The sequence below is a fragment of the Gadus macrocephalus genome, chromosome 18, assembly GCF_031168955.1.
Source record: "Gadus macrocephalus chromosome 18, ASM3116895v1".
NCBI lineage: Eukaryota > Metazoa > Chordata > Actinopteri > Gadiformes > Gadidae > Gadus > Gadus macrocephalus.
The window spans coordinates 15,134,130-15,152,089 of NC_082399.1; the positions used below are offsets into that span (position 1 = coordinate 15,134,130).

A 17,960-nucleotide genomic window follows, 5' to 3' on the forward strand; every position below is an offset into this window, starting at 1 on the left:
CATTGACCTGTTCAGGGCCAGCCCGGACTACCACGATGGCGTCGCCGATGGCGACGCTGTCTCAATGGAAGACGTCTTCGACGACTCGGCGTCCGGTGTTTCCCACTCCCGGGTTTCAACCGTCACCGCCGTGGAACGAGAGAGACCGCGCCGGATGGCCGATCTCTTCGGGGAGATCATGGCTGAGGCGGCGGCCATCAAAGGAATTCCTATGCCGGCCCCGCCTCTCGCCCCCATATCGGATGATATGCAGGGCGAGTGCTTTCGCACCCCATCGTCTTCCCGAAGGGTTACCCAGTGCCCCTTGTTCCCGCCTGTGCAGCACTTTTTTAGTGCTGCCGGTGGGGACCCTTCTACACTGAAGGCCCCTGTGAAGTCCTACACGGACTTCACCAACGTGGAAGGGTGGGCCGACACTCAGGCGAGGGGGATCCCTCGCCTGGAGCCTCCCCTGGCAGCGCTTCTCTGTCCGCCCTAACGAAAAGCCGCTGCCCCCCGACCGCCTCCAGAAACAGATTGTCGGCCTAACGGACAGGGTGTTCGTTTGTGCCTCTCAATCTGCGGCGGCGGTCAACAGCATCGCCATGCTCTCCTCCGCCATGGTCTCCTTGTCGGCTGACCGGGAGGCCTACGGCCCAGAGGAAGCCGCAAGATGGCTGGCGGTTTCCCGCTTTTCCAGCGCCATCCTCCAGCTATGCCAGCCGATAGCCGTTTCGGCCGGCCGGCATATGGCGTGGGCAACCATGATTCAGCGAATCATATGGCTCTCCCACACTGCGGTGCCGGAACGGGAGCGGGCCAGCCTGGTCCAGGGTCCACTAGCGCCGGATGGCCTATTTGGTCCCCGGTTTTCCGAGGTTCTCGCGCACCAGCAGTCTGTCCGTGAGAATCGTTCCCGGTTCGAGGCGATTCTCACGGGCTCCTCCCACCAGCAGGCCGGGAGGAAGCGGGACCAGGCCGTGCCCAGCGTTCCAGGGGACCGCCTCCGACTCCAGCCCCGGTGCCGCAGCAGCAGCAGCCGCGGCCGCCGCCACCGCGGACGGGTGGAGCAGCGCCACGGACCGGAAAGTTCCGGAAGCTGGCTCCGACTTTTTCCTTCCCCAATAAAGAAAAAAATAAAGACCGTTCGACTGAACGGCAGTACATGGTACCCAAAGAGCGATATTCCTTAGGCCACCTGCGTCCTACGCTTGTGGCGCGTCCCTCCATGTTGCCTCTTTCCCCCCCTCAGCCCGGTGGCTGTAGGGTGGCGGTCGGACGGCGTGTTCACATGGCCTCTGGTTCACCTGCTTCTAAGAAGCGGCGTCCCTTGGAGCCTCATGGACGGATCGGAGACCCGTTGCACGAGCCCGTGGATACGGCCGCTTGTACCGGTCTCCTGGTTCCCCACATTATAGGTGAGGAGATGGGTCCGCGCGCTGTGGCTACAGCCTGCGGACAGCGCATGCGCACAGGTGCTGCGGCCGGACGGCTCGCTCCCTGTTCAGCGGGCACGAGCGCGACGTCTAGACAGCTCGTTGTTTTTACGGCTGCTAGTTCTGGTACGTCTCCTACGCTCGCTGAGCCTCCTCCCTTTCGTGGGAAGCCCCCCTTGGTTCACACGCAGTGTGGAGGCGGTAGGGGCAGAGGAATACGGGTTATTCCTGGGCGGTCTTCCTCAGCTGTCGGCTCGCCCTCTCTCCAACCGCTATGCGTGTTGGCAAGAGCGGTGCGTTCTGCCATCGTGGTTGGACACCACGTTGAGATGGGGCCATCCCATACAGTTCAAGCGTCGTCCCCCACCCTTTATGGGGTTGATGGAGACCTCGCTACGGGACCCGGCTGCGAGCACGGCTCTGGCAGCAGAGGTGGCACGTCTCTTGGTAAAGGGGGCCATCACTGTCGTTCCCCCCCACGAGTCTCACCTAGGTTTTTATTCCCGCTACTTCCTGGTTTCCAAGAAGTCAGGGGAAATGAGACCTATTCTGGATCTTCGCGTGTTCAACAGATTCGTTGCCACGAGGAAGTTCAGAATGCTCACGGTCGGAGCATTGTTCCGGTGTGTGAGAGAGGGCGATTGGTTCACATCCCTGGATCTCAAGGATGCTTACTTCCACGTCCCTGTTCAGCAGGCGCACAGGAAGTTTCTCCGCTTTGCCTATATGGGGATGGCGTACGAGTACCAGTGTCTGCCGTTCGGCTATTCACTGGCTCCGCGCACCTTCTCGAAGTGTGTGGAGACGGCGTTGGAACCGCTCAGACGTCAGGGAAAGAGGATTCTCTTCTACCTAGACGATCTGCTTATTCTGAGCAACTCAGAAGAGACCGCGAGAGGGGACACCATGTTGGTGATAAACCATCTCTCCTTCCTGGGTTTTGCCATCAACTGGGAGAAGAGCTCCCCAGCCGGCAGACAGTCTACTTGGGGCTTTGCCTAGACTCAGCCACCATGACTGCGATGCTTTCGCCTCCTCGGCGAGACGCCATCCTGTCGGCACTCTCCCGTTTTCACGTTCGCAGAAACGTGACCGCACTGTCCACCATGCGCCTGTTGGGGCTGATGGCAGCTGCCCACCCCGTGGTCCCCCTGGGTCTGCTTTTTATGCGCAGACTCCAGCGGTGGTTTGCTCGCCAACGGTTGGACCCCAGGCGACACAAGCTCAGGGTGCTCCTCGTCCCCCGTTCGGTGTCGCCAGACCTGGAATATTGGAAAGGACCCTCCGCCCTTCTCAAGGGTGTTCCCTTGGCAGGGTGGCGTCCTACGTAGTGGTCTTCACGGACGCCTCGTTGACGGGTTGGGGAGGAACGTGCCTCTCTCACTCGGTCGGAGACGAGTGGCGCACGCACCCTACAGCACACATAAATGTGTTGGAGCTCGACGCTGTGAGGAAAGTGCTGTTGCATTTCTTTCACCTGGTGCGCGGCCGCCACGTTCTGATCAGGACAGACAGCGTGTCGGCGGCGGCGTACATCAACAGACAGGGGGGAGTCCGCTCCCCACCGAAAGGCGGTCGAGCTCTGGCTTTGGGCTCATCAGTATCTCCGCAGTCTGAGAGCCCTGCATATCGCGGGCGCCCAGAACTTTGGGGCGGACCTCATGTCTCGAGGCGGTCCCCGCCGAGACGAGTGGCGGTTACATCCCGACATTGTCAGACTGATCTGGCAGAGGTTCGGGACAGCGCAGGTGGACCTCTTCGCGTCCCGGGAGAACACGCACTGCAGGTGGTGGTTCTCCCTCAGCCCTCGGGATCTTCCCCCGTTGGGGGTAGATGCGTTGGCACACACACCTTGGCCGCGGGCTCTCTTGTATGCGTTTCCCCCGCTCCAGCTGATCCTTCCTCTTCTGGAACGGGTCAGACAGGAGAGACTGTCCCTGATATTAGTGGCCCCGGAGAACCGTTCAGCTCTGTGGTTTCCAGAGCTGGCCGCGCTCTCACGGTCGGCGCCTTGGCCAGTGCCGTTCAGGCCGGATGCGCTTTCACAGGCCCACGGGACGGTGCACCACCCGCCCGATGTCTCGGGACGGCTGTTGGTTTGGCTCCTGAGAGGTTGATCCTGCAGGGCAAAGGTTTGCCTGAGACGGTTATCAACACTATTCAGAGTGCTCGTGCGCCTTCTACTTCTTCCCTCTATGCGGCGAAGTGGTGCGCCTTCTCTAATTGGTGTGAGACGAACCACGCTGTCCCATCTCAATGCGAGGTGGGAAGCGTGCTTTCGTTTCTGCAAAACTTATTGGAAAAAGGTTTGGCCTTCTCCACTATCAAGGTCTATGCGGCAGCCGTTTCGGCTGGCCATGCAGGCTGTGATGGTGGACCGATCTTCAGCCATCCACTGGTCAAGAGATTCTTGCGTGGGGCTAGACGGGTTAGGCCTGTTTCACGCGTGCTTACACCACGCTGGGATCTCCCCACCGTGTTGCGCGGATTGTCCAGGGATCCTTTCGAGCCTCTCTCTCAGGCCCCTTTGGATGCCCTGTCATTTAAGACGGCGCTCTTGTTGGCCTTGGTTTCTGCCAAGCGGGCCGGTGAGCTAACCGCTCTGTCTGTCAGCCCGAGTTGCTTGTTGCTAAACGAGGACAGCTCCTTCGCGTTGCTCAGACCTAATCCTGCGTTCCTCCCGAAGAACATTAATAGTTATTTTCGGTCAAGGGATATTGTGCTTAAGGCTTTTCACCCCCCGCCTCATTCTAGTGAGGCGGAGGCGGAGTTGCATCTCCTGTGCCCGGTTCGGGCGTTGGCTATGTACGTGAATCGCTCGGCAGCGTTCCGCTCCACACAACAGTTGTTTGTGTGTTATAGCGACGCTAGCAGGGGCCGCGCTCTCTCTAAGCAGCGGTTTTCTCGCTGGGTATGTGAGGGTGTTTGCCTAGCCTACTCTCGGCAGGGCTTGGCGCCACCGTTGGGCGTTAAAGCTCACTCCACACGGAGCGTGGCCGCTTCAACGGCTCTACTCAAGGGCGTTTCGGTGGAAGACATCTGCGCGGCTGCGTCTTGGTCTTCCCCCGGCCCCTTTGTCCGTTTTTACATGTTAGACATGTCCAGGGGCTCACTCGGCAACTCTGTGTTAGAGTCCGGGACCCCTTTTACGGCTTAAGAATATAGACATGTTCTTTAAAGCGTCGTGGTTGGATTTCCTCTCGCCGGCTGGCGAGTTGGACTTGATTACCGGTCTTACTCTCCCACCTTTTTTCAAATGAAAAACAGGCTGGGGGGTTTTCTATTGGCTCGCCAATTGTCTGGTGGTTTTGTTTACCAGTGTGGCACTCCCGCCGTTTTCTTCAAATAAGAAACGGCCGAGAGAGTCCCATTATTGGAGAGCCGAATTCCGTAGCTCCGCCCCCGGTGGTAGCGGACCTAATGGAAACCTAGTTGCTCTGGTTTTTCTTTTCCTTTCATGGGTTCCATGAAGCACGGAATAGAGCCGGAGTCTTTACAGACTCACTTTTTTCTCCCTTGATCATTGCCTTGCTTGATCTAGGAGGAATTAGTTTTTTATAAAGCTGTTGTGTTTTACACTTCCTTGGCTTTTTGAGTCTTAATGTGTTCTGGTGACTTAGGTCTTTTTGACTGGGGTCCAGCAGGAGTACATTGATCGGGCTCCGCTCGCAGCTTCACCTTAGCCCATAAGGCGAAGCCTAGACGGCGTAGCCTACATGAAATAGAACGATAGTTATGTTATTATAACTCTAGTTCTATGATTGTAGGCGTAGCCGTCTAGTTTCCCACCTGCTGTACCCTCCAATTGCTGAAAGAAAAGCTTGGAGGATGAGCGACGGTATACACCGCGTTATATAGACACGATACCGTGGGAAATGTGGGCAGTGCCCACGCTGATAGGTGCAGGCGCGCGCACGGGGCTTGTCCCGGGCTTGTCCCGTGCGCAGGCGCGCGCACGGGACAAGCCCATAAGGCGAAGCCTAGACGGCTACGCCTACAATCATAGAACTAGAGTTATAATAACATAACTATCGTTCAGTGCGTATTTCAGACTTGACAAGTAAATTTTGTAACCCTTTTGCGCATCGTTGCGCCTTCAATAATAAAGCAAGACACTCACATGAGGCAAGCCATATTTAAACAATACGTGTTTTGAGGACTTTCCTAGTGACGTAAGTTCTCGTTCATTGGTCAGCTGTCAAAAAACTGTCTGACGTCTGGGGTTTTTCTTGGCGAGTTGAACTTTTCCCAACTTGAAAACCACCCAGAGCAGTGAAAAACCCCCGCTGGCAGCGGTGTTTTTAAAAGCACCCAGGATTTTTTTATAAAAACACTGTATCATAGGAATATAATAGGAAAAAAAAACTGCCTGTGTGAACACGCCCTTACACTGTTACGTATTTTAAGCACATAAGCTGCCCCCACATAGCCACTAGGAAGCAGGATCGAACACATAAGCTGCAATTACTACTCCAGCCACAGATGGCAGCATCTTTAGACTGGTGAGGAGGGCGGAGCCAAACGTCACACAGGCCACGCCAACTTCACATAGGCCACGCCCACTTGGCCCTAACCAGCGCGGGAGTGAGATTCCAGAGACATAGGTGGACCCGCAGAGAGACCCGGGCCTAAGCCCCGGGGCTCGACTTAGCTCTTCAGTATTTCTCTCCACGCGTGTTAGATACAATTCCCTCCCTTTTGCTTCATAGTTACCATTCCAAATTACTTTAACAAATAAAGTGAGTTCAGATCGAGAGTAATAACCAGTCCCTCCAGAAAAACGTGATTATGCGATCGCATAATTCAACGCATAATCAGGTGCTTTGTCAGAGTGAGTGTGTGACTATTCCCCTCTCATAGGGTGACTAGATGTCACTTTATGTGCGGGACAGTCCCGCATTTCCATGACTTTGTACACGTCCCGCAAATTGAGACGACCCGCATTGTTATTGACAGCAGGGTTGCCAACAGTCACACCCCTGGTGTGACTCTCACGCTTTCACTATCAATCTCACGCCGTCACGCACGCGCAAGAAATGTCACGCCAAAATAAAAAATCCTCCCGTTAATTTTCTGCGGGAGCAGACTAGCACAGCTGTAACATCTGCCTACCTACAACGTGATCACGGCAGTATTCTCTGATCGTTGATTCGCTGAAAACCAAGCACCTGATACTAAGTTGCGTTTGAAAAGGTCAGAGAGTTCAGATCCTATAGGTTCGGAGTCGGAGCCCACTGATGCGCGTTTGAAAGTTTCGTTGACAATTAATCAAGGTAAGCAGATAAAGTAGCCTAACAGATCGAATAATACAGTTGAGTTTTTCACTCTCAATTCATCCTTTTATAAACAAGCTCTTTTTAAACTTGGCACTTTCCTATGTGATTACAATATTAATATTTACTTTAATCAAGATGATATATATCTTCAAAACCTGTACATTTCTCTTTTCACTCAGGAAATATGTCCAATATGTGGACAAAACTTTCCCAAGAGGACATACAATTCCATGCAAGCTTTTGCGGAGATGGGTACTAAATAAATTTGCCTTCAGCATGTCTTATATTTCATTAATTCAATGTTTTTTACAGTTTTAATTATGGTACAGCTGATTTTCTCATGGTTTATTTAATTGTTTCAAATTTCAGCAAACAGCAGTCCGTTTCATGAAGATGTTGCTGGAGAAGGGACTTCTGGAATAAATAATCTCTTGCAGCAAGGGTCCAGGCATACAGTGCCACAAAGCACCACTTCCACTGTTGCAGTCAATCCTGACGAACCAGGTGCAAGTCATAACTCACAAACAAAATGATATAGAAAAGCAATTAAATTCCAGCACAAATTTTTGAATGTTGCCCGCCTAGCAGGGCACTTGTGTCGGCCTGGCTCAAAATGATTCAGCGAAACCACTTCTTCAAACAGTTATGTGAAAGTAGCAGCTTAGCCCGCCATTGTGAAAACGTTTTGGTCAATGGTGGCCATGTTTCTTGAGCTAACTCGTTAATATTGTATACACGTGGATGTCAGTTCCTTAAAGGCTCGATTCCACCGGACGCGTTACGGCAACGTTACGGCAGCGGCACGTCTTGGCCGCGGTCACCGCAGCAGACCATTTCCACAGGGCGCGGCTGCGGAACGTCACAGCAACGTCCCAGGAGCGGCTCGCCGTGCCGCAGCGCTATCATTCCGTAGCATTTCTATTTTTGCCGCAAGCCGTTGCTGAACCGCGTCAATTTCAACAGAGCAGATCGATCAGGGCAGGAAGTGAAAAAGTAAAAGCCATAGAGCATTCCGGTCAATTTTCAAAATAAAACACCAACATTATTACGTCATGACCGGTGGCACCAGGTCAGCAGTCAATCAATCAAAGGGTCTCAAATCATCCTTTTTATAAGAACAATGTCAGAAAGGACAAAGCCTGGCATTTAATTGCAGTAGTTTTAGGAGTGGAAGGTGAGTACATTAGGTTTAGGATTATCGCGGGATCTCGTGATCTCGCGGGAATACGGCTGGCTCGCAAGGCAGCGTTGCGCTGCCGTAACGCGCCCGGTGGAAATGCAAGCAGGGCAAAGTCGCGGCCAAGACGTGCCGCAGCCGTAACGTTGCCGTAACGCGTCCGGTGGAATCCCCGGGTGAGGCTGAATCCCCGGGTGAGGCTGAATACCAATTTTGATCGTTTGAAAATCCATAAAATATTACTGACTGCTTAAAAAAGTAAATGTTTTTACTGATAAATTAAAAATAATCCCCTCATTTTAATTTTACATTTTTAATATCACTCTGAAATGTTTGACTTATTTTTTTTATGTTATTGTATTGTTTTTCATAGAATGGAAGGAAATATTCAATGCTTCAAGTGCAGCAACACTGTTTCGAAGACGTTTGTTGAGAGAGCAAGTGCTGGAGAAACCTATTCGCTTCTCAATGGACATAGAATCAGGTGTTGAAGACAGAAAAAGCAGAGAAATACTCGTCATGCAGGTAATGCTGATGTGACAATGCTTTTTGAGGGGCAAAAGGATGACCTCATCCCCTGCGCATCACAGCCACTATTGGACTCTGACCTCTTTAGGATGGCAGGCAGACTGGTGGGGCATTCTTTCATTCACGTGGCCCAGGTTTGGCAGGCATCAGTCCTGCTGTTGTCCATGTGCTCCTAGGAGGGCAATTGGAGACAGCAACATTGGTCCTGGAGGATTGCCCTGATCTTGATCAGAGGAACACTATCCACTTGGTAATGTCTGTTTCTGTAGCATTTTTTGGTATGTGTGTGAGGTAAAATAAAGGACTGATGGAGGACTTTTTTTTCCACCACAGCTGGAAGGCATCAAGGAGCTATCTGAGGACCAGAAGGCTGATGTCAATAGCCTGACAGACATGTGGGAACTGCCACGACTGACTGATAACAGATGATATCTTCATCGGCAGCTTTTGCAGCATGCGGTAATGAAAGAGTTTGTTGAAATTGATGCTTTTTAACATACAGTAACTCAATACTTGGCTGGTTCTGAATCTGTCATTTTATATTTATTTATTTAATAAAAGGATCAAATATGCTAAATATTTTGACTAAAACATTATCACAAAAGTGAAAAAAGTTAAATTTCATTCAATTCAGATCTTACCTTTGTGCAAATATTCAGTGTTCCAATCAATGGACTGCTGTGTCTAGCTCGACCTTTTTGAGACGTCTAGTTACCCCCACTGAAAGGGTGACGTAAGCCTTCCACTGAGCGTATTGATGCTGCTTGCATGTATTTATTTTGAAAAGTCACTACAGTCCGTGATTTGTAACTTTGGGAACAGACAGGAGCCCAGGACAGCATTCTAAAGTAAGACCACTGATTTATTGTGAATTAATCATTAGCTACAACCCACAATATTGATTTTTCTTCACATTCTCAGTTATTGTTTAATTTGTTATGTGAAATGTATGTATATTTGTGTGCATGTGTGTTACGATTGTTGCAGATTCTGGGAAGAACTTCTTCTCAGAGAAAACAAATGAGAAAGGGCCTAAAAGAAACTGGAGTGTGGCAGATATTATCCGAAAGAAGAGATGTGGCTGAAGCTGTCTTCCCATCTGGGAAAGAAGTGATCTGCAGCCCCCAGGAACAATACCAAACAATATACTTAACTGTCCCCATGGGGAAACTTGTTTTGGACTCAAATGCTGTACACAAATGGCTGCCTCCATAGTAGTATAAAATAAAATTTAAGCTAAGCAGCATATACTTTCAAATCACAAGCACAAATTACACATTGTACAACTAGTGATAAGAATGTGCCGCGTTCTTGAAGAAAGTAGTCCAATCCGGATCGCTTTTAACTCACTTTATCTGTTAAAGTATTTCGGTATGGTAACTATGAAGCAAAAGGAGGGGAATTTTATCTAACACGCGTGCGAGCGACAACCAGCAGAACTTTAACTCAAGTATGGCCGGCCGGATGTTTCTGAACTCAAATCTCACTGTTTCGCTAGTTAGGTTCAAGTGGGCGTGGCCGGCGTGACATAATGGCTACGCCTTCCTCACCTGTCAAAAGGTGCTGCCATCTGTTGCTGGAGTAGTTATTGCAGCCTATGTGTACGATCCTGCTTCCTAGTGGCTATGTGGGGGTAATACAGCTTGTGTGTTCGATCCTGCTTCCTAGTGGCTATGTGGGGGCAGCTTAAGCCCAGTTCAGACCAAAGATTCACCTTGCAACGCCTTGCAACTCGCAACGCCTTGCAACGCCTTGCAACGCCTTGCAACGCCTTGCAACGCCTTGCAACGCCTTGCAACGCCTTGCAACGCCTTGCAACGAGACGGGCTGCGACGTTCTAAAACTGGGCACTGGCTGCAACGCGCTGCGACGCTAGGTGGTTTCCATAGCAACTGTGAACGCTCTGGCACAGCTGAGAGCCGCAACATCATCATTTGCATAGGTTAGGTTAGTCAGGGTTTGCGATTAGTTAGGTTTGCAATTCGTTTTATCTTTATTTACCTTGAGAGTAGGCTACAGTTACTATGTTTTGTCATTCTCCACTACATCTGCATTGGAGTAAATAGCTGGAGCTTACAGTTAGTTTAGATTACCCGTTGTTGGATACATTGCATTTTTACTCACATGTCAATGAGGTCTGCTGTTTAAAGTTACATGAAATGTAATCCAGTTTCAAAGGTTAACTGAAAAATGCGTGCTCCCGTGCTAGTGAAGCCGTCATCAAAACTAAAACTGCGCATGACAGCCTCACATCAATTAAAGAGAACACCCGGCCTAATAATGTTCAGCATAAGATACAGTTTAGATCAAATGTTAATAATTTATAGACAAAATAGACAAATAAAAATCAATTATTTATTATACATATGTTATTAGTTTAAATAATCAGAAGTTTCAGTAAAACATAGACAAGCGAAGCAAATATGTACAAAATATAATATATATACATATAAATATATAGCCTATATCAAATATATACAAAAATCCATAAAATCAGAACCTCGAGATGAAAATGAGGCGAAGGTAAGAGAAGGGGCGATTCAAATTTGCAATAACCAATTAAATATCTAAAAATTAATGAAACAAATTTAGAGGTTAATATATAATGGCCGAATTCAAAGTGACTGATATGTTTGGGGGTAATAAGGGTAAGGGTAGGTGTGAGAGGCTTGGGTGGGGGGGGGCTTGGTTGTCTCTATCTTTAAGTGAAGCCTGGTAGCAGCCCTTCCTCCAGCTGGTGCTCTAAATCTAATAAAATATTTGGGTCCTTGATTCGCCTCATTTTCATCTCGAGGTTCTTACAAAAGATTGACATTGTGTCCTCCTCCCTCTGTTCTGTCCTGTTTCGCAGAAAATTGCCAACGGCACTTAGGACCTCATCTTCTTGCTTTTCTGTTTGCCTCTTTCTTTTACTGCCTGCGACCTTCTGAACCTGAGGGACAAGGCAGGTGCTGCCTTGTCCCTCAGGTTCACTGCTCTCCTCTACTTCCACGTCCTCTTCCTCGTCCAGTCCCTCCACGTCATCACTCTCTCTTTCAACAATCTGTAAAAGAAAAATAATAGATCAATACAAATGACACATTATTAAAAAAATTATCTTTGTTTTTCAGTGCCCCAACACCACAGAGGAGTGGAAGAAGGTGGCAAAGGGATTCCAGGACCAGTGGCAATTTCCTAACTGCCTTGGTGCCTTGGATGGGAAACACATCTCAATTATCCCTCCACCATCCTCAGGGTCTACTTTTTATAACTATAAACATAGCTTCTCAGTTGTGTTGATGGCCCTGGTGGACAGCAACTACCGCTTCCTTTATGTGGATGTGGGGTGCAACGGCAGGGTGTCTGATGGTGGGGTTTTCAGGGGCTGCTCACTCCAGCAGTCCCTTGAGCAGAAGACAGCCAACATCCCCGACCCTGCACCACTTTCTGGTACAGAGCTGCTCTCACCCTACACCATAGTGGCTGATGAGGCTTTCCCGCTCAAGGAGTATATCCTGAAGCCCTACTCTAGCCACGGCCTCACCAAGGAGCAGAGGATTTTCAATTACCGGTAGGGGATATAACAATTAACGGTTTCAATGACAATAGTGGTCGAATTTTTCATCCTTCTAAAAATCATAAAAACAGGCCTATTTAGTTGCTTTCAGTACTTTTTGAACAATTCAGCACATTTTAACAAAACAACGTTTAAAATGTTGGTAATGACTATCTTACTAGGAAGAAATAATACCATTATATCTCTAATTACAGGCTTTCAAGAGCACGGAGGGTGGTGGAAAATGCCTTTGGCACACTAGCAAACCGCTGGCGTGTCTTCAACACAAAAATCCACCTGCAGCCAGAGACTGTGGACAAGATTGTCCTCGCCTGCACCGTGCTGCACAATGTCCTACGTGACCAGTGTGGTGATGGCTACACCCAGCTTCCCAGCGAGCGGGATGGCCCTGGTGAACATGGTCCAACCCTTGCCCAGGCTGCACTACCACGCAGCACAAACACCACTCTGCAGGCTAAGAGGAACAGACATCCTCTGCAATTACATGTGCTCAGACGCTGGTGCTGTAGCATGGCAGTGGGACAAAATTTAATCATGTGTGTGGGTGTAATTAATAATCAAGCTGTATTATATTAAATTGTTTTATATTTCATATTCCAGCCCAGATCAATTGTATATAGTTGTATGTAGCCTATTCTATTATCCATCTCCAAGTTGTAGTTGAGCCGATTGTAAACAAAGACAGATATAACTGAAATTTAACTAACAGGAAATGCAATGTATCCAACAACGGGTAATTTAAACAAACTGTAAACTCCAGCTTTTTACTCCAATGCAGATGTAGTGAAGAATGACAAGACACAGTAACTCTAGCCTACTCTTGATACCTAGGCCCATATATGTGTTAATGTTAATTAATATGTGTGATAAGTTTTACTTTAAATAAATACTGTGGTAACCCGCTACCCAAATGAGCCGGGTTCCACTGACAAAACTCGCTTGGCGTAGGGTTTTTAGCCATGGCAGGCATTTATTGCAGACAACTTAAATCATACAATGAAGACGCGGTCTCTAGGGTCTCCGTGAGCCTCTAGCCGCTCGTGGACCAGAGCGCTTCCTACGTCCTTGTTCCTGGTCTCCCGAGCCGTGCTGTGCTGTGCTGGTCCTCCTTTTAAGATGGCTCCGGTGCTTTCGGCCAGGTGTCCCCCAATCACCCTGATTGGGGTGCCGAAAGGGCTGCTCTCCATCGCCGGCTGGTGGGTGGGGGTGGTACACCCCGTCCTCCACGGTACCCCGGGCCCGTCCAGGCCGAGGACCACGTGGCGGGATGCCACAATACCTTTTCATCCACGTTGGACGAAGAAGCTCTCTTCCTTATATATGGCTCCAGGAAAGAGTACCTCCTGAGTACCCAGTCCTGCCTGCCAGTTCTCCCACCGGCACTCCCCGAAGCTGGTGCCTTGCTGTACCGGTTGTACTGAGTCCTGAGGGAGTGGATTTTCTTGCCTACCTCTTTTTCTGAAAAAGACAGTAGCCTAATGTTAGCAAAAAAACATCGCACATTTTAAACTAAAGACTATTTTACAAACACCTTTGACCCCACAAAGCATTAGCGGATGGAGTAGGCCTATTACCAGCAGTAAATATTTATTTATTAAGTCTACCCGCTTTCCAATAGGCATTTTTAGTCCCTTGTTTTTACACAGGAAACATACATATAGAAAAAATATAAAGATACTGAGATACCGTTGGGAACCGTTGGTCCCGTTAAAATAACTAAATCAGCTCGAGCCTAACGTTATCTACAATCGTTATCTACAATCGTTCTTCAGAAACAAAGATAAATACCGTTAGCATCTACAACTTGTGTTTATTAAACCTATATATTAGGCCTACAGCCTAAGCTATGCCTTTATGAAACGAAAATAAAAACAGGAAACAAGGAAAGGAAAAAGTAACAGAAAAGAAAAACAAAGTATCGCCTCCTTACCGGATACACCAATTGCCACCGCAATCTCACAACAGGCTCTCCTCTTGCTGTCCCTGTTGCTGTACCCCTTGCTGGCAACATCGTATAACACAGGTTGATCCTCCAACAACCGAATTAATTTCTCCTCCCTCTCCTCGGACCAGAAGTCTGCCATCTTCGGATCTTTTTATGCTGGAGTGGACAGTACGGTACCGGGACGGAGTAAGGCCGTGACGTACAAGTTGTTCTGTGCTGTGATTGGCTGAAGAGGAATAGTTAAATCGCCGCGTTCTAAAACTGGACCTTGCGATTTGACATGTTCAATCTCTGGCGACGCCTTGCAACTCCTTGCAACGGCTTGCAACGACCCGTTCACACCGCCCCTGCGACGTTCTAAAACCGTCTCGTTGCAAGCCGTTGCAAGGTGAATCTTTGGTCTGAACTGGGCTTTATGTGCTTAAAATATGTAACAAATGCCAGACTTGAGAAACATTTATTTTTTAACTGATGTAGGTACAAATCAATAAAGTTTAAGTTTACAATGGGTACTCTATCTACGTATATAATGGTACTCTCCATGGAGATTATGAGTTGCTATACTCCTGTGGAACTACTCTATCAAAAACCTTTTTTTTATTGTGTAAATATTTTTTATTTATGTTACTGTATATTGCTTTCTTCTTCCTGAGATGTACTGTGTCCTGATCAAATCAGATTATCCTTTAGTGCCATTGAACATTAATATACAAAAAAAAGTGCGTGCAAACAGACTTACTCAGCAGATAAGAATGATTTGGAGGAACTAGGTCATGATTGATCACATCATCTGGCCGACTGAGTCAGCTGATGAAGAAGACGAGGTCTATCCTCTTGAGACAAGAGCCAAGGTTGGGATGTTCCTTCAGCAGTTCATTGAAACTGGTATGCCATTCCGGCACGTGAAACCCACATGTTCCTCCCCAGCCCGACAGAGAAGCATCCGTGTACATTGAGATGTGTGATGTCGCTCTGCCCAACGGCACTCCTCACGTGAGGGTTCGGGGATCGCCCAAGTGGGTCAAATCGGGGCCCACTTATCGGGGAATGGTCACTTTGCTCCGCCGTTGGCGCACCGGGTCGATGCGCAGGCGAGAAAGGCATCTCTGCAGCCGCCTCATGTGAAGCAGCCCCAGCGGCACCACCGTTTCAGCGGCTGACATTATGCCCAGCAACCTCATGACAGAGAGGGCTGTCACGACGCTGCCCGGGGAACAGCGGCGGAGGAGAGACCACAGCGTCTTCATCCTCTGCTGTGAGAGCCGTGCTCTCATTACAGCTGAATCCAGCTCTACCCCCAAACACATCACACTCCGTGAGGGGAGGGGGAAGCATTTTTTCCAATTTTTGGCGAAGCCTAAATTTGACAGGTGAAATGCCAGCTTTCTTGTCTGAATAGCTGCTTCCTCCTTGGAGCGAGCCAGCAAAAGTAGATCATCTAAGTAGAACACTACTCTCATTCCTGTTGCCGGACGGGAGGCGGTTGGACTGGTAGTGTGACCCCAGAAATGAGAAACGCAGGAATTTCCTGTGTTTGGGGATCACTGCGACGTGGAAGTATCCGTCCCGCCACGAGGGTAAAGTAACGTAGGGCTGGCTCGATCAATAAAACAAGGTTTATTGACGGCCTGCCTACAGTATATGTGGTGGATTATGCGTGTGAAACGGTTATGGCTGGGCCGAATGGCTCCGGCGTTAATTGGGGTGTGGGGAGAAAGAGGTGGGTGGCTCTTAAAAAAGCAGTTTTCTCGCTGTCACACGCTTCTCCCTCGCCCTGTAATTTTCTTCGCCGGCGCTTGTGGGGCGGGACATAGCCCCATGAGCCCGCTGCAAGGGGCCTTTGCTGGCTGCTCGCCGCAGCCTGGGATGGAGGCGGGTGGGGCTGGTAAGCCGGGCGAGGTTGGTAAGCCGGGGGGCCAGGAGGAGGAGCTGCCGGCGGCGCCGTGACAGTGGCTGTCGGAGGCCTATTGCGGCGACGGGAGCCCGGAGTGGAGCGCTGCTGCTGAGGTGGAGGGCCGGAGAAGTGTCTCCGGAATTTCTCTGCCTCCTCGGAAGCAGCCTGCATTTCACCCACCATAGATGAAAGACGGGCCCCGAACAGACCGTCCGGGCTGATTGGGCACTCCAGCAACTGTCGCCTCGTTGGCTCAGGGATGCCCGGGGTCTGCTGCAGCCACAGGTTCCTCTGTATGGCTGCCATGCCGTCGTCCGGGCCGCTTCCACCGCACCGGTCGAGCAGAGGCAGGGGATGACACCGGCAGTTTGCGCCACGTCGACTACCCGTTTGGCCAGACGATGAAGGCCAATTTCCACTGGAATCGGCACGGAAGCGGCACGGCAGCGAATCGCTCGCCGAAAATAATAGAAACCATTCAAGTGAACGTAAGCTATTCCAATGGATACGGCACCGGCACGGCACGGAACCGTCCCCAAACCGGCACTTCGTTTACGATACTTGTCTCTTCTATTTCTGAAAATTGCCGGTTCGCTGCCGTGTCTCAGAACACGACTACAGCCAATCAGTTTGCCTTTGCGCATGAATATTCATGAGCTCACATCGATCCCTATGCAATTCACAGGGTATTTATATATTATACAGTCTATCTATGGTATGGTATCAATAGCTAATCAGTGGCAAAGAAGAAATGAAAGTCTGCGTCGATGCCTCGCAAGTCCAGTGTCGCGAGTGGACGTTGCCATGACATCTAGAAATCATAGGTCTACCGTATTTAATGGGTTATGTCATGTGTATGGTTGATTATAAGGTAGGCCTATGTATATATATATATTATAATGTATATTATAATATATATGGTTTCAATATAACTCGTGAATAATATTGTATGAATACTTATTATAATTATTCACGTCTTGAGCCATCTGTCGGAACGTGTCCGTGCCGCTTCCAGTGGGGATTGCAGTACGGAACACAGCCGCTTCGCTGCCGTGGCGCTTCCGTGCCGATTCCGGTGGAAATTGGCCTTGAGGGTCAGCCGCCATGGTGGAGATGTCATGTGCCAGCAGGCCGATGTTATTCATAACAGCCTCTTGCTTCGTCATACACTGATGCGCCTTGGCCGTCAGCTGGTCTTTGCGAGTGGGGCGGCGGCCCCACTCCCACTCTTGGAATGTTCGTCAGCAGAGAGCAACTGTCGCGTTCTTGAAGAAAGTAGTCCCATCCAGGTTGCTTTTAACTCACTTTATTTGTTAAAGTATTTCGGTATGGTAACTGTGAAGCAAAAGTGAGGGAATTGTATCTATCACGCGTGGAGAGAAAATACCGTAGAACTACTTCGAGCCCCGGGGCTTAGGCCCGAGGCTCTCTGCGGGTCCGCCTATGATTCTCTGCCCTCCAATCTCACTCTGGTTAGTATCAAGTGGGAGTTGCCTGTGTGACGTCTTGGCTCCGCCCTCCTCACCTGTCTAATGGTGCTGCCATCTGTGGCTGGAGTAGTTATTGCAGCTTATGCGTTCGATCCTACTTCCTAGTGGCTATGTGAGGGTAATGCAGCTTGTGTGTTCGATCCTGCTTCCTAGTGGCTATGTGGGGGCAGCTTATGTGCTTAAAATACAACACAACCAATAGGTTTAGAGCCAAATGGTCCCGCCCCCCTTTTTGCAGATCAATGATTTCAGACCTTTGACTGTCAGGAGTTTCAAACCGAATGCGCGATAGAACACTGCCAATAATTACGTGATTCAAAGCTTGCGCCTGTGTGGTCAAATCTCTGAAAAGTCGGTTCAGAAAAATTCATTGCAATGGTGTAAATGTACACCTTCCCAAATTTTTTCAAATAAATATTCAACCTTTCAAAAATTATTTCTCAATGTATGAACACCTGCTTGCAGAACAGCCTTTTAAGTGTCGCCTCATTGCCCTTTAAATAGCTGAAGAAAAGCTGTTTATTGGGAGCAGAACGTCCGCCGGCGCTCACCTATATCTGGGCCCGTGTCCACCAAAAGCCTTTTTAAAAGGCGGAGTTCTCCGTGAACTGCTTTCAACGCATTTGTGCGCGCCGCTCAAAAAAAGACGCACAAAGCGTTTTTCGTTTACGTCATTAAA

General features: G+C 49.4%; 1 protein-coding gene and 2 long non-coding RNA genes across 4 annotated transcripts in view; 2 read left to right on the forward strand and 1 right to left on the reverse strand.

Annotated features, from left to right (window-relative positions):
- LOC132446204 (uncharacterized) overlaps nt 1–17,960 on the forward strand; it is a 139,107-nt gene that overhangs the window by 12,687 nt on the left and 108,460 nt on the right. The window lies entirely within an intron of this gene.
- Nucleotides 6,848–10,056, forward strand: LOC132446551 (uncharacterized). Of its 2 annotated transcripts, XR_009522916.1 has the most exons (4): nt 6,848–7,195; nt 8,242–8,393; nt 8,493–8,646; nt 8,730–10,056. It is a non-coding gene; the product is annotated as an uncharacterized LOC132446551 (long non-coding RNA). The 2 variants fall into 2 exon arrangements; XR_009522915.1 differs by having other exon boundaries at nt 8,242–8,646.
- On the reverse strand, nt 11,082–14,308 carry LOC132446202 (uncharacterized). Its single transcript, XM_060036363.1, has 3 exons — nt 13,883–14,308; nt 13,232–13,410; nt 11,082–11,439 (listed from the first exon to the last, which is right to left on the reverse strand). The coding sequence occupies exons 1-3, from the start codon at nt 14,034–14,036 to the stop codon at nt 11,098–11,100; spliced, it is 675 nt and encodes a 224-aa protein (XP_059892346.1). The 5' UTR covers nt 14,037–14,308; the 3' UTR covers nt 11,082–11,097.